The sequence below is a fragment of the Balaenoptera physalus genome (assembly GCF_965194825.1).
Source record: "Balaenoptera physalus genome assembly, chromosome: 16".
Classification (NCBI taxonomy): Eukaryota; Metazoa; Chordata; class Mammalia; order Artiodactyla; family Balaenopteridae; genus Balaenoptera; species Balaenoptera physalus.
In genome coordinates, this window is record NC_138898.1 from 56,545,717 (window position 1) to 56,571,645 (window position 25,929).

At 45.0% G+C, this 25,929-nt stretch overlaps 1 protein-coding gene and 1 long non-coding RNA gene across 3 annotated transcripts in view; one reads left to right on the forward strand and one right to left on the reverse strand.

Moving 5' to 3' along the window:
* RBFOX1 (RNA binding fox-1 homolog 1) overlaps positions 1–25,929 on the forward strand; it is a 2,204,869-nt gene that overhangs the window by 947,099 nt on the left and 1,231,841 nt on the right. For both annotated transcript variants that reach the window (XM_082429022.1, XM_082429011.1), the window contains one exon: positions 25,362–25,424. In XM_082429022.1, coding sequence (XP_082285148.1) covers positions 25,362–25,424 — 63 coding nt within the window. The remainder of the gene's footprint in view (positions 1–25,361; positions 25,425–25,929) is intronic.
* Positions 1–25,929, reverse strand: part of LOC309644861 — a 408,244-nt gene that overhangs the window by 67,281 nt on the left and 315,034 nt on the right. The window lies entirely within an intron of this gene.

Genomic DNA, 25,929 nt, shown 5'->3' on the forward strand with positions numbered 1-25,929 from the left:
TGTGAGGGCAAGGACGTGTCTTTTCCACTCACGGCAATATCTTCTCCACACCTAGGCTGGAGCCTGGCACAGATTTGACAGGCAGGATATATTAGAATGAGTGAATGAAGAGTGAACAAATTGGAGAATTAGATCAAGTGGTCTAAACCCAAATGCCTACAGAAATCTGCACATTTTGAGTTGGGCTGGGTCTAAAATGCTAAGGCAAGGGTGAAGCCCGTGACAGTCCGAACACCCCACCCAAGGGTGTTTAAAGTCATTTGATACTAACAGGTGGCAGCTAGAGAAAACACATTTGCATGAAGTCTCCAAGAGTGAACTCAGTAACTTTATTATTCTCAAGTTGAAATGGAGGGTTAAGGGAACAAAGTGACTAATCCGTATTTAAGATGGCCAACGAGCGCTGCCCGAAATAGTTATGGTGTTACTTGCTCTGTCTCATCCATCTGTTCAGACTCAAAATTACGCTGGCAATATTTTCGGGAGAAAACAAACATGTTAACAGTCCTATATTATAATTGGTATATGGCAATATGGTATTCATTAAATTAGCCAGCGGATGTGTTTTGAGTGCCTACTGTGTGTCAGACATAGTGCTGGGCATTGCGGCTACACTACCAAATACTACAGCATTCACAGTCTCATGGATTTCATCCAGCATCATTCTCACCACTGCTAACACAGTGCAACGCCTGGCACATAGTTGGGCTTTAATAAACATGTGCTTGAGTAAACATTTAATAGCAAGGAGGAAATGAAAATCTTTGCAGATTGCTAGCTCAAAGTATCTGTGTATATGCACATACATGCACATACACAGAAACACATGTGTAACATATAACATGGCATGTTAAAACTTTCCTCCATTTCTCATGTCTGAATGTCTAAAATTAAGCATATTTACTTAAATGTTAGAGAAACTTAAAAGTATCATGCTATTGTTCCTGAACTAGAAACATCTATAGGAAGTATTGGTAGAATTTAAATTCTTCTGATGAGATTTTCAATTTAGCTTACACACATTTCCCTTTCCTATAAAAAAATTAAACTCCAATTTCTTATCAAAGGAAAAACAGGCAGTGTTAAGTATCGGTGCATTCTGCACACTCCAAGCTTTTGTGTCTAGCAACAAACATCTATAAGGCATTTGGCCCCTACATTCCACTTCAAGACTTGACGTAACTCTTAGCTGCGTGTGGTACCCAGATGAGATATGTGTGCTCTGATTCAGTGTACAAATAGGAAGATTATCTTCCCTTAAAATTTTATCTCTAAGTTGTTGAAATTTATGGAGAAAATGTTTGTGGTCAGCAGTGCTTATCAGAATGATGTAAAAAGTTATTTGTAGCCGTGTTTCTCAAGCTGTCTTGTGCATACAGATCACCCGGGAGACTGTGTTAAAAATGCAGATTCTGATTCAACAGGTCTGGGTTACAGCCTGAGGTTCGGCCTTTCTAACCAGGGCCCCCATGATAGGAGCGTGTCAACCCATGGGTCACACTCTGAGTAGCAAGGGTTTTTGAGCCTGTGGGTGCCACGCCGTATACTTACTACTGGATGTCTGTAATTTCATTCCAACCCATGTGAAAATTCTAGGGTGGGTACTGTGATGGCTTTTATTATCTCTAGGTTGAAAAAGATGAAACTCAGTGAGGTAAGGTGCACTTCCAGGAGAAAGCAGAGCTGGGATTTGAATCCGGCAACTCTGGCTTCAAACTCATGCTGTTAAGACTGTCCACTGCCTGTCTTCACTGCTTCAGTAGCTGAAGCAAGGTCTTAGGTCTGTAGTCAGACAGGGGCAGAACAGCTTGATATGCCTCTGTGCTGGGGTGAATTTTAGAACGTGCTTTTGGTCGCCCCTGGTGGGGATTGGTGGATTGTAATCCTGGAGCTTTACAGGCTACTGGAACCATCAGTAATTCTTGGACATTAGTCTTCAAGGTAATGTTTCTCGTTAATACTCTGTCACCCCGGGAGGGTACAGAACCATTTACTTTAGCTCCCAGTAGTGTGAGAAAGGTTAAGTAACAATTACATGTGGGTCCTGACTTTGAACAGAATGAGCTTTTATCATTTTTACCAGTGATGCCCTTTGTTTGTACACAAGTTATAGAATGACTTTTGGGGAGTTATTTTTAGATTAATAAAGGAATGTACTCATCTGTTTAGTAATGAGGATGATCTTTCCTTCAAATCACCATTGAGCAGTCTTTGCAGATGTCAGTGTCAGAGGTATCATTTCATTGATTTGTGGGGAAGAGTGAAATCAGATTGATGGAGGAAGTTGACCTTCTACCTCTGACTGGTGCTGCAAAGAGTAAAACCCCACCGAGGCATGCCTTTTGTGTAACCACTAGGAAATGAGGAAGTCATTCATTTCGACTTAGATGCTAACCGGTACCATCCCAATCAGGTCCCATTTTAATCACAACAGTAAGAAGAAGGGAGACATCCGTGAGCCCGTCAATGCTTGTCTTATAGAACTATAGCTGTTCATTGGAAATTGCTCGAATGCTGCTTTCTTATGCCATTTTGAGTAGCTTTCCATTTAACAGCATGACCAGCATCTGTCTCATCCACAAACAATACTAATTTTGAACCAAAATATAGCTAGCTGCAGTAAAAAGAAGATGCAGAGTATAAGAATTATAAAATGGAAAGGTAGAGATAGATGCATCCTGGGGAAAAGTGCCTCCCAGGCAATTTGAAGGAACAAAATAATGCAAATGTTTTCTGAATGTAGTAAGGATTTGAGGCCATTGGTAAAGAGAGCAAATTGAATGAGTAATATAAAGAATCAGCCTACAATAAGAGAATAATGATTTCACGAAGCAGTGTAGGAAGAGAAGGGAGGACGGGGAAATCTGAATACCTTTGATAGTTGAGAATGAAATGGAAATATAACAGCTTAACGAGGGGAATAGAGAGAAGAGGCAACAAGATCATAAGAGAGGACCAATGCTTTTAAGCAAAATGAGGGGAAAAGTGTAGAAATGTGGAAAATTGTGGCCACAGCATTTTTAGACAAAGGGGGAAATGTCGCTTGGATTATTGCGTTTAGAAACTACCTTGTCATGAATTCTGCCACTCTGCCTGAAAGTTATAATTAGTCACGTGTGATAAGAACCGGCGTGGATTGTAATGATAAACGCAGTAATTTCAGTATGAATAATATGTGGAATGTGGAAAACAAAGGAGAGTAACACTAGAGCGGTGTTCCTCTTGTGGTTAAGATGCATTTAACACACTTGGGGGACAAAAGGATTTCGTACCTATTAGGTGCTCAATTAATACTGAAAGTGTCTATGGTGGTGAGGGGGCAGCTTTTATTATTGTATGAAATGTACAATTACAAATAAAGGATATGATCCTTTCTACTCTAGACACTAAAATCTTCTAGATGAAGGTCATGCAGTCTCTTGCCAGGATTATACCACAGGAGGTGGTAGAAACTACAGGGATGAGAATTGTTTTTTCTCCTCCCAGTCTCTCCCTTATTCACTTTTTTTCCCCTCCTAGGATCTCCTAAAACTATAGACTTCCTGTTGGAGTGTGTGTGTGTGTGTGTGTGTGTGTGTGTGTGTGTGTGTGTGTGTTTGTGTTCAGTTCAGATCTAAACTGTATAGGGTAAAAGAATGTCTTTTTCTTTTTTTTAATAAATTTATTTATTTTATTTATTTATTTTTGGCTGCGTTTGGTCTTCGTTGCTGCACGCGGGCTTTCTTTAGTTGCGGCGAGCGGGGGCTATTCTTCGTTGCAGCACGCAGGCTTCTCATTGCAGTGGCTTCTCTTGTTGAGGAGCACGGGCTCTAGGTGCACGGGCTTCAGTAGTTGTGGTATGCAGGCTCAGTAGTTGTGGCTCACGGGCTTAGTTGCTCCACAGCATGTGGGATCTTCCCAGACCAAGGATCGAACCCACGTCCCCTGCATTGGCAGGTGGATTCTCAACCACTGCGCTACCAGGGAAGTCCCTAGAATGTCTTTTTCTTTATGACCAGTATCAGTGAATCCTGGTGTGCCTTTGAACTCTGGCATTAAAGTAAGGAAGGTGCAGTTAATAAAGAAATTGGTATTTTTCCAATGAAGTATCACATAGAATAATCTGGTAGGAATAACTCTAGTGGCTTCTCATGGGAGGAAACAGTTTCAAAAAATTTTTTTTAAAAGAAAATCTAATTATATGTGAATTTTTCTTTGGTGGGAGGTAGCTCTGAGAATTTACCAAGAAATTAAAATTTCTCAATAATCCAGTGTCAAACAGAGATATTCAAACATTAAAACCAACCTATTAATATCCATGTTTCTACTGGCCTTAAGTCCTGCTTTTTCTTGTAGAATTTTAGATAATGTCTCAAAGAAACCAACAGAATGATTTGGAGAGGGGACCTCTTCTCATCCATTTGTGTTTTGTCCCAGGAAGTTTCTACACTCAGACTGATTTTTTGCCCCTTCCAGATGAGTGGTCTTATTGGCACACTGTCAAAAAGTCACTGAACTGTCCATGCCTCATGACTTCACACCTCCCTGTTACCAGCTTTGCTGTTCTCCAGACGTGGGTAGGAAAAGACTTGCCTGAAGTAAATAGTTAACTAAACCTCAGCTTGGGAGCTGCATCCCTGAACACTCCAGTTCTCTACTTCTTACAAAAACACAGTTCAAAAAACTTCTAGACTGACATTCAAAGTCCTTTTTGATGTGGCTCCAGCCTGTTTCAACCTGTTCTCCACTACACACAGTGACATACTGAAGGTTACAACGTGGTTGACTCTGGGCTCCTACAATTCTCTTCCTCCCTGACTCTATTGATGCTCTTTCCCCCACCTGGGGGATGTCTCCCTTCATGTCTAAATCATACCTACCCTTCATAATCCAGCTCAAATATTAATGTGCTTTACATATCCGGAAGGTATTGGAGCTGGAATTTAAACTCAGGCGCTCTGGCTTCAAAGTCTACATTCTTAGTTCTACACCAGACACCCCCTCAAAACTTACATCTCCCAAGAAACTGTGCTGATCCTCCCTAGCACGATTTAAGCTCTCCCTCTTCCCAGCATCCTTCTGACTCTGTCTGGGCTCATCATTTTCTGCTTTAAATATGTGTTGACCAGGTCCTTTGATAAGCTCTCAGAGCACAAAGTGGAATAATTTCCTCCCTTCAAGAAGCTCACAGTCTAGGTTTGGAGAGAGGCAAGCAATAAATATCTATGAGATAAATCACTCTGAGATAACTTAGATACACTGTTATCTTAGTGGGGGCATGTGAATATAGGATCCTAGAAATCCAAGGGAAAAGAGGCTAGTTTAGCCTCCATGGGCTGGGAAGAGATACTTCCAACTCCACTGGGGAAATGATATTTGAATTGGACCTTGAAGCATGGGTGTGGTGTTCCTCTACAGAGGGTCAAGGAATGGGAGTCCAGCCAAAGGAAATAGGATGAGTAAAACCTCAGATACCAAAGGAAGTAAGACATACCAGGGGAAGACCTAGGAGATGTGGCAGCTGGGTGGTAGTGGGCAGCATGAGATGGTCAAGAGACAAGTCTAGAACCATTGAGAAAGGTCCGTTTGTTCTATAGATGTGATGCTGAAGAATTTCCTAGCATTCTGCAGGCTGCGGGGGGCTGCTGGCTGCAAGTCGTATGTACGAGTGAGTGATGTGATCATCACAGCTACGGTTTTCAAAGCTCAGTGTGTTGGATGAGATCTCTCCCCCTTTGGAAGATTTCTGCAATTATAATGAAAGCAAGAAGGGAAAATCTGCTTTACTACTTGGAATGTCATCAGAGTCAACCTTTTATTCCCTTCTTGTGGCCAATATGCCTGCATGGGTTTGTACCATCTCAAAATTCCAGGCAGGGGGCGTGGGCAAGAGGAAGAATTGCATAAATTTTTACCCTAAGAGTGAAGGAAAAGCATCTCAGTGAATAAAATGAAGCTAGAATGTTTGCCTTACACTCTAAATAGTTCAGCCAGACATCAAAAAGCCAAATGCCTATGGAGGGCCGAGCAGGTAACACATACTGAGTGACGTGGCTCGAGGCAGTTGAGATGGGTGGAGGCTGGGGAGAGCACACACCTTTTCTAAAGGAAGCAGCGGCTGCTCAGCTCATGGGATTCTTGCCATGCAAAACATGGTCTCAGTGCGGTTGGATATTGCGGTTTACCAAGTGAGTCAGAATTCTAGATATTTAATGTTGGTTTTTAAGCGTCAGCAACTTTTTTCATAAGTTATTTTAAATGGTGAGTGGTTCAACGTTATATACATATGGGCCATTTAGACCCGTCGACTTCAGGTTGTGGTCTCTGATTTAGACTAAACAGGCTTAGTTCAGAATTGCTATAAAACAGGCAAAACTAGGTATGAACGCGCCTGCTGGTAGAGTAAGTCTAATCCATCAGCAATGACTAAGCGCCTACTTCATGCTAAGCCCTCTGTGAGATTCTGTAGAGGCTATCAAATTAGCTAGACAGGGTAGAGACTTCTTAGGTTAATGCATGTTGGAAAATTGTGTTTTGGCAATTGGCACGTAAGTACCAGACTGTCCTTTTGCACGTCTCTCTGTGATGATGTGTAATTCCAGAAATGTTCCTCTTATTTTGAGTCCCCGGTGGGGAAAATAATGAGCATCGAATATGGCGAATTGAAACAGAATTATGAGCTATTGTGCTGTATTTTTAAGTTATTCCCTATCATTTAAGGAGTCAAACTGTTAAGCAATATACATTTTTGTTTAGTTATTTTGTTTCTTCTAAGCCCCACTAACAGGACCACCATCAAATTGCTGTATTGCCCTGGGGATTTTCATGCTGATTCTGCCTTACTTGTTTTCACCATGACTCTGCTGTTTCCAGTCTCTCTCTCTCTCTCTTTCTCTCTCTCCTCTGGCTCCATTTGTGGCAGAAAGCCCTTAAGTGAGTCTTTACACTGGAGGTTTGTATGCTCAGCCCATCAGTCTGTGTGCTATTACCGAGTTTTATCCTCTGAGTACATAGCCTGTAGTTGGGTTTGAATATTAAGTGTCAAACTCCAACGCACCGGTGAGAGATTTGCAGCGACCAGCAGGTCCCTTCCACGTCCCTAAAAGCAGCTGGGCACTTTCCTCATTGATAAGCGGGCTCATTTCACACGTGTCAGATTACTGGGGTGAAGCTGCTGATACGGTGCATGATGCTGAGGGGACCAGTACCTGCATCTGGCCTCTTTCCTGAGATGAGGAGGGGAGAGGGACACCCACTCAGGAGAAAAGCGTGTAGAGCCGGCTGTTCACAAATGTGAAGGTTACTTCAGAGAGCCCTGGGAGCACTGTGTCAGTTTTGTCTGCAAAGAGGTAGGGAGTGAAGGGTTATGATCCTTGGCGCCAATCATGTCCCCCAGGCCACAAGCTAATCCAGCAGGACACCAGATGTAACCTAACCATTTTCTTTGCACATTTCTGTGTGGTTATCCTGGAGGGCAGGAAGGGAATGAAAAGGCTTAGCTTAGGAGATAATCATCAAACATCTCTCCCTCTTCTGCAAAGGCATCAGCCCTGGGTTCACATGCGTTGAGTCATAGCAGCCGTCATTCTTTGCCCAGACATTTATTGAGCAACCTGTTGTGTGCTGGGCACCTTGCAAGATGCCATGGGTATGGAGGTGAAGGTTCCACCTGACTTCACAGAGATCCCCTCCACGGATCTAGTCATTTGTCCACTCATCCAGTCATCAATCACTGGTTGTCAGCTTGGTGCCAAGTTCAGTGCTAGAAAGTCAAATAAGAAAGAGGGCAAAAGTTTGGTTCTGGAAGCAGAATCCTAGCTTTATCACTAAAAAAACCTGGGTGACCTTTTTCTTCAAAGCCTCACATTGCTTATCTGGAAAATGGATATTAAAGCAGTTCCTGCCTCTTAGATCAATGTAGCGATCAGGGGAGATGATATTTTAAGAATGCTTAGCACGCTGCCAGGCACTCAATGTTAGCAATTAGAGTGCCGTAAGCTCACCATCTAGCAGGAGACCACAAATGCCTGACTGCTAACAGAGCACAGGGTGACATCCGTGGGCCTGCTGTCAGATGGTGGCTTAAATCCCAGCCTCACCACTTACTGGTGACCTTACAATTGTGGTGGTCTCGGGCATGTTACAAAACTTCTGTGAACCTTGGTCTCCTCATCTGTAAAATGAGAATGATATTAGTGTTTATTAGCTCAGTTCCCCGGCACGGTGTCCTCAACATAAGCCATCACCTGCTATCATCTTCCATCCCGCTAACGGAACGCAGAGTAGCACCCAGAGCTCCCCACACGCCTCCCATTTGTATGTACCACACGCCTCCCATTTGTATGTACCACACGCCTCCCATTTGTATGTACCACACGTAAACCGTGTATCCCTGAGAGGTCGAAAACAATGATCAATTTAGTTGACAAATTTTTATTTTGTCTTTAGGTTTTCAGAATAATCAGGGTGTAACAGCTGCCGAGGCTTGATGATTCCTTTTCAAATCAAGATCAATGCAGCTGCAAAGTATCTGAACTTTGCCTTTTGCTAAGCAGAACCTGACGGGTTCAGTTAAGGTAGCACACGCATGTGATTCACCAAGACCTTTTTCCTGGGTTGGCAACAGTGCTTATTAAAAAGTAAAGAGACCTTTAGTGCTAATGTACCAAGCAGGGTTCGAGAATGACAAGCCAGCCATCTCAGGAGAGCATTTCCCAAAGGTTAGCCCTGGAAAGGAAACAGATCATGGTGCGTTCACATATTTGTTGGATGCAAATACAGTGTGATGTTTAAATGTATCACATTGCCCTTTGGGTGTTCATGGAAAATTTGGAATTACAATCTGTTTTGGTTCCTGGGTGACCAGGCATCCCCCACACAGTAATTTGGCACTTAAGAGGCCAAACAGTTTCACTGGGAGGGCACTTGATGGAATTGGTAGTAGCTGATGGAAGAGGCTACAGGGACCTTGACCCCACCCCCTGTTATCTTGGTCCTCATCTCTGATACCCTGCCTTTGTGGCCAGGTGAGGAGCCTTTGCAACCCACTGTATGATCTGGAAGCTTCCTGGGGGGTGGCGTAGGTGGTGGGAGCTTCATAAAGGAGGGTCAAGCTGACTACTAACAACACAAAGGAGAAAATGCAAGTGCCTGAAGCATTTGACATCCCCAGGGACCCATCTGAGGGGGCTGATCATTTTCTCTTTTTCCATTTCAGTGTGTCTTTTTTTTTAGGAGATGATAAACTAATTAACATCGTTCTTAAGTGGCTTCAATTAACAAGGCAGATCTAAAGACTCTAAGTACATTAATTCATTTATTCCTCAAAACAGTCTTCTTGAGATGAGTGGTATTACTACGATTCCCATATTACAGATGGAGACCTTGAGGCTCAGAGAAGTTGAGTAACGTGCCCCAAGTCACAAAGCCAGCCAATGGTGAGGCAGAAATAAAAGGCCGGATAAAGTGGTTTCAGAGACTGCATTTTCCAGTAGCTCCCTGAGCCTCTATCTCCATCTTCTCACTTCCAGCCCTTTCTGTACTGCGTGGCCAGTTATTCTCCTAAAAATACAGGTCAGAATATGTCCTACTCTTCCTCTGACATCCTTCATGGATCCTTCATGACTACCAGTTGAAGCCTAAACTCATTTATTCACAGTGGCCTAGAGCCTGGCCTTTGGGGTCTGATGGGTTTCATTTAAGGGCACAGCTCCCCTTTTTATCACTCAGGTGTCTTTCGTAACTCTCTGAGCTCGGTTTCCTCAGCTGTGAAGCTGGTGTTAGAAGCTCCTACTTCACAGATTTATTGGGGAGACTCCGCCCTCTGTTAGTCTATGTAAAGCATTAGGCACAGTGCCTGGCACGTAATAAGTGTTCCTTACATTGGTGCTGTTATTAGGTACATCCAGTGAAGCCTCCTGCATCTGGCCTCATCTTTCCAGGACCACTCCCCTCACTAACCTTCCCGCATTCATTCTGGCTCCTGAAGATCGCTCAGGATCCCCCCCAGGACGCCGTGGAGTGCCATGCCTCCACCTGGGTAGCCAAACGCTCTCTTTAAACCGCAGTATTTCCAATTCTTCAGGCTCCCCTTGTCTGACCGCAGAATAAACAAAACCTAATTATTCTCCGTGAGTCGTCTCAGTTGTCACTTTCCTGTGTATGTTTCCTCCAGCACCACCCCCCCGAGTCAGAACATGTCCCTCCACCCTTGCTCTGCTTGGAGCCTGGTTTTGCTGTTGCTTTCTATCAGCTATTATTAATGTGAGCTCGTTTAGAAAATGGAGCATCTCATTCATCTCTGAATCCCGAACTGTACCTGGCCCCATGCTTTGATGGTTTTCACAAAGCGGGAGCTCAGCAAATGCCGAACGGATTAATGAGTGGATGCACACATTCAAATGGATAAAAATAACTTACATTATGTTCCCTTTAAAAACATTTACTTCCTCTGAATTGTCACTGAAAAAATCCTTGAGGATTAGAAATAGAAGCTGGAAACTTTTGGAATGTAGATTTTTTTTCCCTTTTGCTTCTTCAAGTTGTAGACTTAAGATGCCTACATATTTTAAATCTGAAGGAAATTCTGCTCACCCAGACTCTAAAGCCATGTGGAATTACCAGGAGTTTCGTATGTATGAATGCTGTATTTTGATGGCTGTCACATGATCTAGAAGAATATGGACCATGGGTGGAAATTAAGTGAACCATTTTTTCCTGGCTGGGGGTTTGCTTTAGGATTAAGGACTATTTTCTTTTCTTTTTTAAAAAAAATTATTTATTTATTTATGGCTGTGTTGGGTCTTCATTTCTGTGCGAGGGCTTTCTCTAGTTGCGGCGAGCGGGGGCCACTCTTCATCGCGGTGCGCGGGCCTCTCGCTATCGCGGCCTCTCTTGTTGCGGAGCACAGGCTCCAGACGCGCAGGCTCAGTAGTTGTGGCTCACGGGCCTAGTTGCTCCGCGGCATGTGGGATCTTCCCAGACCAGGGCTCGAACCCATTTCCCCTGCATTAGCAGGCAGATTCCCAACCACTGTGCCACCAGGGAAGCCCCAAGGACTATTTTCTTACTAAGTGATACAGACCTTATTAAAGCAAGTACCTTTCTTAATATGATCCTTTTCTAATTTTTGTGAAAGGTTGAAGCATTTTAGGGTAAGTTGGAGCATTCTCCGTGAAGTGAGTAAAAGTAACTCATGACTGTTGTTGTGAAGATTCGTCGATAAGAAAATATTACAGAGAAAGTTTAGAAGAGGGTCTGGAACTTATAGTAAATGGTCTGTAAATGCTCCATCTGAGCCCAAAACATGAGGCTTCACATAATAGAAGTTGCTCATGTTTATCAAAGTGGTACGTGCGTGCGAGCATTTTGTGAAGTGTTTTACAGGCATTATTTCCTCCAGTCTTCAGGCAAGCCCTCTGGTGCAGGTGCTGCTCACCACACGCCAGAGGAAGATGCTGAGGTTCAGAGTGGTCCGTAAATGTCCCAGCGTCAGACACAGAGGAAAACGAGAACCCAAGTTTTGCTTACTTTACGTCTTGAGTTCTTGCCATTAAATGTTATTTTCTCTCATGACAAAAATCAGAGAAGGAAATATTTTTGTCTTGAATATTTTGTCCTATATTTCTTGTGGCTGAGTCTACAATATTTATCACTTACTTGAAATCATGCTGTAAAGAAAATATCACCCAAAACAAATTTGGATGAGGTCTCACATTAAACACATAACTTTAGACGATGACCTGATGTGGCCCTTGGAACATTTACCAAACTTTTCACGACTTCGGTCTGGTTTTATGACATCCCCTTTTCCCTCATGGAGATGTTGAGTGCTGTATTGATCCACCTTTCTGCCTGGCTATTTTTCCTTCATTTCATTGTCTTTGTTTTTCTGGAACATTGTGCCACATGGCTTGGTGGTGTTTGCCTCTGCTAATCCCAAACTCCCACTCCATCCCTCTCCCACCCTCCTCCCCCTTGGTAACCAAAAGTCTGTTCTCTAAAGACTTACATACACTTGTAGGGTGTCTTTGCTGATGCACTCATTCATTTTCCTTCTCATGAGAATGCACGTGAACCAGATCATCTGGAGAAATTAAAAGAGCAATTAAAATCATGAAGGTTCGGGGCTTCCCTGGTGGCGCAGTGGTTGAGAATCTGCCTGCCAATGCAGGGGACACGGGTTCGAGCCCCGGTCTGGGAGGATCCCACATGCCGCGGAGCAACTAGGCCCGTGAGCCACAATTACTGAGCCTGCGCGTCTGGAGCCTGTGCTCCACAACAAGAGAGGCCACGATAGTGAGAGGCCCGCGCACCGCGATGAAGAGTGGCCCCCGCTTGCCGCAACTAGAGAAAGCCCTCGCACAGAAACGAAGACCCAACACAGCCATAAATAAATAAATAAATTAAAAAAAAAGAAAAATCATGAAGGTCCAAACCCTTTCTTTTGCAAATGAGGGAACTGAGGCTCAGAGTTTAAGTAAACTAATCAAGGCCAAACAGCTAGTTAATAGCAAGGATGGGATTAAAACCCTGTTAGTGACTTCTTTAGGAAACAATTTTTTTAAGCCTTGTGTTTTTCAGAATACCAAATTTAGGAGGGATTTTTAGATGGAAAGAAGGTAGCAGTGCATCTTTGAAAAGTACTCTCAGCATTAGAAAAAAAATAAATTAACAATATTATCAGCAAAGGCATGTGATGTATTTTACATAGAGGTCTCTCCCAGACTTGGGAGCAGACCCTGCCACAGTGATTCTGTTGGGATCTGATGCTTACGGTTCTTATACATAAAGATAACTGCACCAAGCTTGCCTTGATAGTTTTACTCTTTCCCTGAGATTACATTCTTGAGATGATGAGATCAGCTTGAATTTTCAGTGTCGTTGTGAGACCTTTCTTAGGTTGAAATGAATTCTCGTAAGCTGATTATCTCTCTGAAGAGAATACGATGTCCACATTTCGCAGCCTAGTTCCTATCATGTTAGTGCCATTTTTATTCTGCGACATCTACCCTGGTCTGAATTAAATAAGGTAATAAGGCACTCTGGAGTCCAACACATATTAAATAGAATTTTTTTTTTAAATTGAGACTTACAGAGAAGAGGATGGATTTTCTTTATGGTACATTTTCTTGCTCCAGGTTGAAGTACGTGCTTTTCTTTTATAGAGCAATGAGTTATGAAGCTCAAAAATAAAGTGTTCTCAGTGGTGTAAATAAAGGAGTTATCTGAGCAAATATATCACACCATGTACTAAGGGTTTTTTCCTTACCTTTTGTTTTGGTTTCGGTTTTTTGGTCTCTTTTCCCCCCTTCTCCACGACAGGCTGGTTTATGCTATGGTTAGGGTTGTGTATTGTTGACACATTAATCTTGATAATAGAAATGGAAAGCTACTTTTCATTGAGAAACAGATTCAAAATAAAAGGTGATTAATGAACAAAAGTGTCATGCATCCCCAATGACGTGCTTCATACCCCAGCTCTGTAGTCTGTTTGTATCTCAGCCTCTTGTGAGCTTTCTGATTCCTACAACCTTTCTCCATTTTACCTCAATGGTTCGATGATCCACCCCACCGCCAACCTACCAGGTGTCTTGGAAGGAGGCCCATTCGAATCATGGGAGGATCTTTCTCGTGGTGCCATATGTCTGATGGGGCTCCAAAGGCTGGGGAGCAGTGGTTGCCGTTCAGGGGGAGAGGCTGCTACTTAGAATCACCATGTCTGAGAGGCCTCCCTTTGTAAGCCCTTTGCTTGTACCTGCACAATCTCTCTCTCCAATGACAAACATCAACAGAATTACTGAGAGGACGGATAGTAACCAGTGTGGATTGGTGGGGCGGGCGGTCCCTTGTGCTGAAGCTCCTTCTGGGAGTGAGAGCTGATCGTGGCATCCTGGCCCATCTAAGCTCCTCTCTCGGAAAAGCCTATCACCATCTCTGTGACATCACCCACCCCCCGGCCCCCCGTCCAGGTCCTGAGCCATCACCAGCAAGCGACGTTTGCTTGGAATGGGGAACATTCTCTCTGAGAGCAAATACAGCATAATTGCCATTCAGACCAGGGTTCAAGTTCTAATTTGTCCATGGGAACTTGCACAGATTCTTAAGCTCTCTGAGTATCGCACTTCATCTGAGAATTGGAAATAATGACGCCCACAGCGGAGGGATGTCATGGGCACGCAGTGGGACACGGCGTGCAGATGGCTCACCGCAGCGCGTGGCACAGAGGGGGCGCTGGATACTGCTTCTCCTCCTCCTCTTTCCTATTATTATTATTACTGTTCTCCTGTTATTATTATTGTCTTCATATACATTCACATACATATGTCTCTATTTGTCTCAAATCGATATTTCCTGAGTTTCTTTAAGTTACAATATTTTACATCACTTTACTTCTTTAAGATCATCTTCAGCTTGGGAGGAGGACTTGAGTATGATTACAGTAGGTACAGCTCTTTGAACGCCCCGTGTAATTACCCTCTAAACCCTTTGCCTATGTTATCTCATTCAATCATTGAAAGAATCTGCAAAGAGTCATTGTCATTTCCACCTTATCCATGAGGGAACTGAGGCCCAGAAATGTAAAGTAATTTACTCAAGGTCACACAGATAGGAAGTGCTGAAGCCGGGATTTATACCCAGGTGGGGAAGACTCTCAACATCAAAACCCTTCCTTCATGCCTACACTGGTCTCTTCAAATGTTGTCATGCGTCCTCTAGTGACCCGTCAGAAGCTGGATATGGGATCTGTGGGGAAATTGGGCTTAAAGAAAGAGCTTTCAGTGATGTGATGGGTTAGTGAAGAACCCCTGGGTCTCAGATGGAGACCCTTGCAATGCCAGAGGAGAACGTGATTTCATTCTAGAATTATTCACTCATTCATTCATCCATCCCACAGATATTTCATGAGCACCAGTTTTGGTCCAGACCCTGTGTTAGGTGCAGAGCATTCAGTAGGGGACAAAACCCTCCGTGTCTGAGTCCTCGTGGAGTGTTCAGTGGAGCAGGAAAGGCAGATGCTGATCAAATGGTTATGTTTTGCTGTGTGAGTTATAAGTGACGATAAGGGAGCCGGTCCTAGATCTGCTGCAGAGACAGATGGAGGAGTCTTTGCTAAGGAAGCGATATTTGAGCTGAGAGTTGAAACCACACAGGGTAGAAACCACAAGGAGATGGTCTCCTTTCTCTCTGAGCCCTGCTCCTGGAGCCTGGAGAGTTGCAGGTGACACTGAGCCCTCTCTCTAATCAGTTTTCATGCCTTTGAAGTAGCAGAGTTTTCTGTATCAAATTTCTGCAGACGTTGGTCCTCTCTCTCCACCTCCAGTCTTTTATGTGTGAGGTTTGGTGGTTTGTACGTGGATGAGATCCTTCGGTCTCTTTAATACCGAGTATGTACCAGGCCAGCTCCAGATACTGATGGATTTGGGTAAATTCAGTTCATGTGAACTCATGAACATTTGCTGAGAAGCCTCATTCCTCTTGGGGGAATGAACTCACTGGCTGTTGGTGCTGTGATGGGAAGGAACATTTTTGTCTCGCAGACAATTTTGTGCGATGCCAATAATCAGCTTGCGGTCCCCACCCATTTCTGCTGGTCTTTTATCATTCAGCCTGAGTCTGTCTGCAGGAATTGAAAATCATTCCTGTCTCTGGTTTACTTTGCCCATCCTCCCCTCCAGCACCTCTAAGAAACCTCGTGGCCCACAGTCCCCTTTAAAGGGTGGAAATGTGGAATTCTCTAGGTTCATGGTAGGAAGCTGTTCCACGAAGCTGATGGTCACACTTTTTCTCCTCCTGCTAGAAATGAGACTCAAGGCCCTGCTAAAAAAGCCATACTGGGCAATTTCTCTACTTTTAAAAAAATGATAGGTATACCAAATATTGGTTAAAAGTGTGAATTTTACAGCCACACAGAACTGGATTTGGATCGTGGCTTTGCTGATTACTAGCGGTAAGACCTGGGGCAATTTCTTTCAGATTCTTAAGTGTCAAGTTCATCATCATAAAAAGGGAAATAATGGATGTTGTGCCCGGGAGGGGGGTATTGTAAGTAAAATGCCTGGTAAGTGGTAAATGCTTAGTACTGGATAATGATCATAGCAGTATTACTATTTATTATTATTATTCATATATTTATTTATTTAGATCTTTGTGAACGTGTATGTGAATCTGTGTAAGCTTCTATATCAAGGGTGGCAATCTTTCTCTATAAAGGGCCAAGTAGTAAATATTTTGGGGTCTGTGAGTCAAAGAGTCTGTCACGACTAGTCAATTCTCTTACAGCGTGAACACAGCCATGGGTAATACACAGATAAAGGAGCATGGTCGTATCCCAATAAAACTTTATTTACAAAAACAGGCCACGTGTTGGATGAGACCCACGGTCCATCTGGTCCACAGGGCAAGCTTCATTGGCACAGTTGCCTGGTCTTGCACAGCCTGCCTGTGTGGTCCTGAATAGGTCTCGCCCGGATCACTCAGTCACCAAAACATGAGCCGTAAGCGACAGAAACCCACCCACCATAGGCTCGGCCAAAGGGGCACTTTCTCAGGAAGGCACCCCAGTATCTCGTGCTCATCCTCAGTGTAGGATGTTCAGCGAGGCATCAGCAGTGAAGGCAGAGAGACACAAAGGTTGTCTGGAACCCAGGTGGCGAGTGGCGAGCTCTGGGTGGGTCCCTCTGCCCCTCTGTGCATCGGCTCCGTTCTCCCTGCTTTCCAAGAGTGGACTTGCCCTGCTGTGCTGTCTCCTTGTCCCCCATAACTTCTCCCAAAAGGTGCCCTGGCCCTCAGTCTGTGTCACCATCCAAGTGCCGTGTCCATGAGCTGACAGCAGCATGTTGCCCTCACGTCCAAGTTGTAAAATCCTAAGATAAGGGTCCTAGTGCCCATCCCAGAGTCAGGCCTTGCCCTCTTCCAAACATCTGTCCAGGGAGAAAGAAGGTGAGTAGGAGCGAGACGAGACACCCCCATTCCTGGGCAGGTGCCCTTCTTAGAAAAAGGGATGTGGGTGCAGAGACACAGCAAAACAGCCCGCTCTTCCTTACTCCTAAACAAACCTTTGCTCAATAACGCCTCTAAGTGACGCTGTTTTGACTCGGCACCGTATTTCAACTGCCTATTCTGGGCCTGGCCACAGGGCCGGCTCCTCTCTGCTTACCCAGGAAGAACCTGGTGATATTTCCCAGCTGAAAGCACATACCTCTTTCCCTCACTCTACACCCAGAAAGTTTAATTTTATAGAGATTGAAATAATCAGGTCTCACGTGTATATTTCCTTTCACAAAGTTGCCATCGCATGCCTTGAATGCAATGTCCTGTCTTATGTACTTGGTGGAAAAAAAATAATATAAATACACCTTGAAATTTCCCTAGAGTTCAGCTTCCCTGTTTCATACCGAGTCTAGCTAAAGTTTGGAGCAGAATAAAAAGCGCCTCGTTGCCTTACGCCCTGTTATCTCTGGCGGGTTCAAATACAGTTTCTCCAAGAAGGCTGTGGTACCTTTGCTCTTTCTGGCCTTGATTCTGAGAGTCTGAGGATTTCTTTGGAGTACACACAGAAGCATCTTTTTGACAGACAGTGCAAATTAAAAGATCCTGTGCGGCCCAGGAACTGGGGACCCACACGTGCCCCTTGGGTTTTCATTTACGGTTAGGCAGTGCAGACACAATTATTGCTGACAGGGAAGCAGAGGCTGGTGGCAGAGTGCATGTGACAGGAGGCTCATGCCAGCCCATAATTGGGAGGATTATTTTTAATCAGAACATACCCTACAGCCCAAACATTAGAAATCTCCTGTAATGCCAAGACAGGAAATTAAACACACCAACAATAAGCCTCAAAGCGGGGTGGCGTATGGGGTGTAATATCGTTAGTCTCCCGAAGATCCCTGGAGCTTTAGGGGGAAGTTTGCTTCCCTGGGGAGGGAGACCGGGAAGCATCTTCCCACGGAGCAGCCACCGATACGGTACCTGAGCCCTAACTGGACAGGGTGAGTGCAGCCAAATTAAATGCAGCAGTCAGACTAATTGATGCTTATTGCATTTAAACAGTATGACAAGTCAAATATAAGCCTTGGAGCAGCAGCTACAATTGTATTTCATCAGTAAGGGAAGAACCCGTTGGTTCTTTAGTTTGGGAAATCTTAAATGACACCTACTGTGTGCCAGCTGCTGTGTTGGCCAGTGGTCTACCTGGGCTCTGCTGTCAGAGTCACCTGGATAATCTTACTTACTTGGCAAAATTTTGCAAAGCATGTTTCGACTTTGTTTATTGGAAGGACTGCTGTTGAACAAGTAGGCATCATTGTTGGGCGTCTGGCATGATGAACATGTATTGACTAGCCATGCCAGGTAGTTGTATTGTGTAATCCTCACACCAGCCCTCCAAGGAGCAGGGCATTATTATCCCCATTCGATAGGTAAGAGAACAGAGGCTCAGAGAGGTCAAGCAGCTTGCCCAAAATTACATTGCTAAATGAGCGGGAGAACTGATTTCGAACCCGAGTCTGTGTCCCAAATGGCTATAGTACCATCATTCATGAATAAGGTAAAGTATGGCCTGCGGCTGTAAAGTGCTGACGAGCCAATGGAGAGGACAGATAAAGCCCCCGATGTCTGCGAGCCATGAGTGCTCAGAGGTACGGAATTCTGAGAGCAGGGAGGTGGGAGCTCTTCGCTGTGCTTGGCAAGGGCGCCCCGAGGATGTGAAGACTAGGTGCCTGTTCCCCAGGCAGACGAAAAGAGAACGGACTCCCAGGCAAGGGAACCAGCCAGGGCAAAGGCTGGTGAGGTTGGAGGATTCCATTATAGTTTAGAACTATTGGCTGTTGGCCTTTGTTCTTGCTCAGCTCAGTCACTTACGTTCAACAAAGGCAAGAGGGGAAGAACAGGACCTTTGGGGGAATACTCAACACAGAGAGAGACCAGGCATCGGATGAGGGAACGGGGTAAGAAGCAGGAAGAGATGGTGCGGGACAATCAGCTCAAAGAGTGTCGCACGCCGGCCTTGCTGCGTGGGTGCTCATGCGTGACCGCAGTGGCAGATGGTGCTTTAACCCACGGCACCCCTTAGGAAACAAACCACAAGTTCACAGTAAAATGATGCATTGGTCTTGCGTCTGGAGCTCAGGTGCTTAGATCCTGCAGCGAATCCAGGGACACGGCAAATCATTTGCATGGCCGAGCATGGCTGGGCAGATCACCACTGCAGTGGCGGCCAGTGGTCAGCAGCCTCATGTCATATGGCTGAGAGTCACTGGATTCCCATGGGGAGGGTCACCGTCTCCACCCTAAGGAAGCTGCCATGCACTTCCCATTCTGGCCCGCTTGCCTCCCATCCCGGGAGTGACTGGCGCCTGCCCCTCCACGCTCCACCATTGCCAGATCGCCCATTATTAAGCCCCTACGGTACCAGCTGCGTTACTCTGTGCTGATGCGGCTTCAGGGCCCCTTTAAGAACCGTTAAGCTCCAGACACCCGAATAAGGTCAGGGGCCGCTGAGAAGCTTGGAGAGAGCGCACGTGGTCATGATCACCGATGCGGTCAAGATACAGCGGGCGTATTTGAAGGCAGAGCTGGTGGAGAAGCCCCCCAGCTGGGGGAGATGCCACCCTTTGAGACACGTGACTCTTTTGTTGGCAAGTAACAGAGACCCACTCAAAATAGCTCAAAAAACGGGGACATTCATTACACAGCCCAGAAGTGAATGTCAGCCGTGAGAGTCGGGAGGTGCGGTCAGTACCAGGAGGGTCAGGCATCCTGAGCAGCTAGGTCATCCGTCAACGAGGCAGCCCCCACGCCCACCCAGAGCCCCCTGCCTCGGGGCCCCTCCACTCTTGCCTGTTTGCCTCTCTTCTCTGTTCTTCCTGCCCCAGAGCTTGGCCGCTTCCGTTCTTGCTGAGTACATGGCAGGGAACGGTGACCCCACAATAAGCGAGTTCTCAGTTCTGGGAGCTGGCGGAAACTTCTCAGCGCTGTGCAAATTCCCGGAAGAAAACTGAACTTGGATCAGGTGACATTTCATCCGTACTCAACACAGCCCTAAGGGAACCAGGGTCGGGTACCTCAGACCTGATTTCTGGACTGAGCTAGGCGGAGATGAGGTGGGCAAGGGAAATAGCTCTTAGAGAAGCTGGTAGTCACTGGAAGTGTGTCTAAAGTTAGCGACAGGGTGAGGAAGCCTGCGTCCCTCTCTCTTCCCCGACTTCCTCCCTCCCTCCCTCCCTTCCTTCCTTCCTTCCTCTCTTCCTCTCTTCTCTCCGTCTCCCTCACTCACTTTCATCCTTCCTTCAGCAAGTACTATCACACGCCTTCCATATCCACTGCAGTGTGGTCAGAGGTAGAGTTAAAACGGTGAGCAGACACACGTGGTCCCTGCCCTCATGGAGCCGACATGCTGTTGACACAGGCAGACTTGAATTAGAGCATTTTCAGCTGACTGTGAAGTGACAGCTGTGAGATGCACTCTGAAGGAAAGACAATGGGCTCGTGAGACCGCGTGGCCGAGGTTTCCATGAGGAAGTAACGATGAGAGCTAATGGGGTGTTAAGAGCGTCCCAGGTCAAAGACACAGCATACGAAGCATCCCTGTGGCTGGTGGGGAGTGAGGTGTGACCCAGAACTGGCAGGTCCCTGGGGCTGGTGACACAAGGGGTCTGGAGGAAGGGTGTGCCTGCTCACTAACTAACAAACAAGGCTGAGGCTGTGGCCGGGAGCCCACCATGTGGGGCGTCCGCCTGTGTCCCCCACCGGTGTGAGCTTTGTCCTCAACGGAGTGGGCAGCCATCCACCTAGGGCTGAAACCATCAAGTGACGTGGGCGCATTCATAGCTTGGAAAGATTGCTCTGCCTGCTCCGTGGGGGGCTGAGGGGGCAAGTGTGGAGAGAGGAGATCTCAGCAGCTCCTCTTGGTCACCCGTGTGTGGAACCATGAAGCAGTGCGTGGCCGAGTCTATGGACGTAGAAATGTTGCAGTAGCCAGCCCTGTTGAGAGAGTCCGAGTTAGAAGCTTAAACATACACTGCCTGCCCAGGGGTCATCAACTTCAGCATCTTGGAAGTAATTGGTTCGCCGTTCTGTGCATCCATTTGGATGGAGTGCCGAGGTGACTGCAGCTAATGCACGGAGTGAGCAGCTCTGCCTGACTTTGTTCCGACGTCCTTTCTGTTCCCTTCACTCGCAGCTCTGTAGCTGGTGCATAGTCTCAGTGCCATGAAAATTCCATACAATTTCACTGGGACCCAAGATTCTCCCTGGTCACAGATTGCTCTTTAGGTAGTTTGTGAGAGTAATTACAAACTCAGGACAATCTTAGTTTTGTTTTGTTTTATTTTAAGTGACATCACTGCTTTGGAACTCTAGATCCTTAGATTTTCCTTGTCGTCTGGTGCCATTGCTAATGACCATTTCTATTCTCACCTTGTAACAATAGTTCTCAGCCTTTGTTTTTACAAAACAATCCACCTAAAGGATTTGACAGATTCTTATTAGTGTAAAGGATGGGGGGGTATAAAATTCATTTCAACTGCAGGTTGGATTAAAAACAGATCCAAAGGTGTGGGCATGAAGCTGACATGGATGTGAAATTAATCTTACCACCTGCATGCCAAGTAGGGGAGCACCATAGAAGGCCATGAGGTGCAGAGGAAACTTCTTTCTGGAGTAAAGTTCAGTGCCCTTCCTTGGTGCTGTAGCACTTTGGGTCAGTGAGCTTCCTAGGCTGTCCAGTGTGGTGAGCAGCTGCTAAGAGGCTGGGCACTGTGCCAGGCGGCAAGGCTACTGGGTTGGCTAAAACATTGTCCTTGCCCTCCAGGAGTCCACAGCCTGGACAGGCCAAGGCTGCAGTGGGTTAGAGAGAGTGTATGATTCTTGTTCAGATAGAGGAACGTGCAAAAGGCCATGGGACACCTGGAAAAAAAAATCAGTCCAGCTGGATGGGTCAATGAAAGTTACAGAGAGAAATTTACATTTGGGTGGACCTTGAAGAATGAGTTCAAATTGGGCCAGGAGATGGGCAGCTCTGGAAGGAAGATGTGGCCAAAGGGCTGGAGGTGTATAGTGCTACGTGTCTTTCAAAGTAGTTCAATTTAGCTGGATCTTCAATGTGAGTGAGTGTCTTAGGGGATGGAGGAAACAACTGGAGAAGAGGAGGGGCAGGGGTTAAGAAGGTTGAACTTGATCGTAGGACCTATAATAAGTATATCTATGGATATATGATCAGTCTACCTAGGATCTACTACTACTACTATTTCTATTATTAGGGCACAGATAATTCTCCAGCTGAGGCATACTATGAATTTATAGAAGATAACCATATAGTTTGATTGTTCATTTCCTAACTGTCCTAACTCTTCTTTCCACTTCTTCTGGTTGCATTCTTCTTATCATTAAGATCTCAGCCCCACTGCCACTTCCTTGGCAAGGCCTCCCCCAGCATCCCTGACCAAGATCTGTCTTCCCCCCTAGACTGTAGGCGTCAGGAGGACAGTGTTAGGCATTAAAAAAGACTTAATAAATAATAATAAAATTTTACATGGCATCGACTTTGTACCAGGCACAATGCTAAGTGCCTTACAAATATTAACTTTAAAAAAAAAATAAATTTATTTATTTATTTTTTTTGGCTGTGTTGGGTCTTTGTTGCTGTGCACGGGCTTTCTCTACTTGCGGTGAGCAGAGGCTACTCTTTGTTGTGGTGCATGGGCATCTCACTGTTGTGGCCTCTCTTGTTGTGGAGCACAGGCTCTAGGCGCGCGGGCCTCAGTAGTTGTGGCACGCGGGCTCAGTAGCTGTGGCTCACGGGCTCTAGAGCGCAGGCTCATTAGTTGTGGCGCATGGGCTTAGTGGCTCCACAACATGTGGGATCTTCCCGGGCCAGGGATCAAACCCATGTCCCCTGCATTGGCAGGCGGATTCTTAACTACTGCACCACCAGGGAAGCCCCCAAATATTAACTTTTAATACTCACCTCTATCCATTGAGGTAGGTACTATGTTTATTCCCATTTTACTGAGACAGAGAAAGGTTAAGTGTCTTATCTGTGGTCACAAAGCTGGTAAGTAGCGGAGATGTGGATGGATGGAAGGAAGGAAGGATGGATGGATTGAATGAAGGAAAGAAGGATGGAAGGGTGGTTGGATGGATGGATGTGTCACTGAACCAAACTTTGGTCCATTCTCCCACTCACAGTAAAGCCAATCTACTGACACTAGGCTGTGGTGAAGGGAAATACTACATTCACTGTGGGCACCAGACAAGGAGGGCAGCTAATGCTCAAAAAACCCTAACTCCCCTTATGGATTTCAGGGAAGAGTTTTTAAGGGCAAGATGAGGGAGGGAAGTCACAGGGTGTGTGATCAGCTTATGCACAATTCTCTGATTGGTTGACGTTGAGGTAGCAGGGTGGTGTCACAGGGGTTAACATTATCAATTCTCAGGCTCCAGCAGGTCTGGTGGTTACATACTCATAGTCATCATGTAGTTAACTTTGTCCATTTTTTGGGGGTTTTAGTACCTGTAAAACAACTCTCGAATGGGCATCAGATACTATTATCTAGGTACTTCAGGGAGGAACTAAAGATTCTGTGACTGCCATATGATTGATTTACTGTTTAAATTGTTTCTAGTTCTCCTGGCCCAACTCTACTTTTGTCCCAACATGTTCACAACCTTTCAAACATTAATTCTTAAGCCAAGCTTTTGTGACTCAGGGGAGACCTGGAAGACTAGAGCTTTTCTACAAACAAGAATGAGGCAGAGGACATGGTGGGGGTCTATCCTGGGAAGGCCCCATAGGGTCCTGCTTGGTTACAGATGGATAAGCACTATTACCACCATCCTCAAGCTTCATAGCTGTCTATACCCTCAGGCCTCTCCAGCCACTGGTCTCTCTCTTTCCAGTATTTTGGAACCTCTTGATGTTATCAGATATTCTAATTTATCAACACCAGTGCTAGTGAAGTTTTAAAAAAATGTGAAGTTTAAAAAAAATGGTTCATATTAAAAAAGGGAAGAGTATTTTTTAAACATATATCTGCCAATAATGTTTATAATTGAGCTCTGAAACTTGTGAATTGCATTGAGTCTGGGTATAAGTTATATCCCTACTTTACAGGAGTAATTGAAAGGGCACTGGATCAGGATTCTAGAACACTGAAAATCAGTCCCACCTCTGCTACTTAAGTTTCTTCCAGAGAGGGAGCAAGTCAGGGCCAACTCTCTTTGGTGCAAAGTGCTGTATACATCTTTCAGATTTATTAGTAAATCTTTTTTTAAAATTAATTAATTAATTTATTTATTTTTGGCTGCATTGGGTCTTTGTTGCTGTGTGCGGGCTTTCTGTAGTTGTGGCGAGTGGGGGCTACTCTTCGTTGTGGTGCACGGGCTTCTCATTGCGGTGGCTTCTCTTGTTGCGAAGCACGGGCTCTAGGCACATGGGCTTCAGTAGCTGTGGCTCACAGGCTCTAGAGCACAGGCTCAGTAGTTGGGGCGCACGGGCTTAGTTGCTCCACGGCATGTGGGATCTTCCTGGACCAGGGCTTGAACCCGTGTCCCCTGCATTGGCAGGCGGATTTTTAACCACTGCACCACCAGGGAAGATCCCTCTATTAGTAAATCTTGATTTTTCTGGTTGAAGATGACCTTTCCCCCTACTCACTGAGTTATATGATATTATAATGGCCATTTGCAGCTCAGGTGATATTTGGTTTATTTAAATATTAATAAAAATGAATCTTCCTCCCTCTGATTGGGTGACAATAACCATGTTTATAAAATTTATTATTGATGGGACACCTTATATCACAATTTTATTCATTGCAAAATGAAGTCACTTGGAACCTTAGCTATCACGGGATTGAGCATTACAGAATCTTCGAGTTCTAGAATTGAAGGGAAATTTAGAGTTGGTTTCTTTCTGCCTAACTCAGTTCAGGAGATTCCACAATAATATCTCTGAAAGATCAACCTCCCATCTTTCCTTGAACACATCCTGTGACAAAGGGCTCACTGTGTAAGACAAGAGTATAGCAGAATGGTTCTAAACTTGGTGCCCAACTGCCCAGGTTCAAATCCAGGCTCCCCTACCTGTATGCATACTTTGTTCAACTTACTTGAGCTGTGCGAGTCTCAGTTTCCTCTTCTGAAGTAGAGAAAATAGTAACGCCTTCCTAATTGGAGTGTGAAAGCATGCTATGAAAATATATTTGAAGATTTGCTGTTAATCATTTTCATCATCATCATCACCATTGTCATTGTTAAATTTACCATATAATCAAGCACTTATTTTAGAGGTTAACCAGATATTACTATGACAAGAAAAGATACAGACACAATTCAAGGATACATTCCTCAATACTAAAGTCTTCCCTTCTCTTACTCCCTAGGAAACTGCTCAAAGAACTCATGCAAGTGGAACTTACAGCTTCCTTGATCAGACTCAACATTCAGTAAGTGCTACCGCTTTTGGAAGGTCATTACAGAATTCCATCCATTGCTTTGATCCTGTTTGTGATGAAAAGCCTCTTCTGCAGGCCTGGGGTTCCCACAAACACTTTGCTGCCTGCCTGTGTCTTTCTTTTTGGCCCCACTGAGTTGGATTCAGAGATGAGAAGAGGCTTTGCTAGGTAGAACCCGGGAAAAGAATAGAGAAAATGTCTGAGAGTGTGGATGGGTTAAACCTACCATTACTGCCTGGGGGTTAAATTAAATGTGCTTTTGTTTTCTTTTTGTTCCCTAAATTTTTCTCATCAGGAGACATTGTCCCACTCTCCCAGTCACAGGACCCTGCAAAGTCAAAAGAAATGGCAACAATCAGAGGAGTTAGTGAGACCATATATTTCTTGAAGCATTTAAGAACAGTTCATTTTGCTCTTTCTGAGCCAGAATACATTACTCCTATATAGAAATTACTGCAAAAAAGAAATTCTGTACTTTAAGATGCTGGGGTACGTT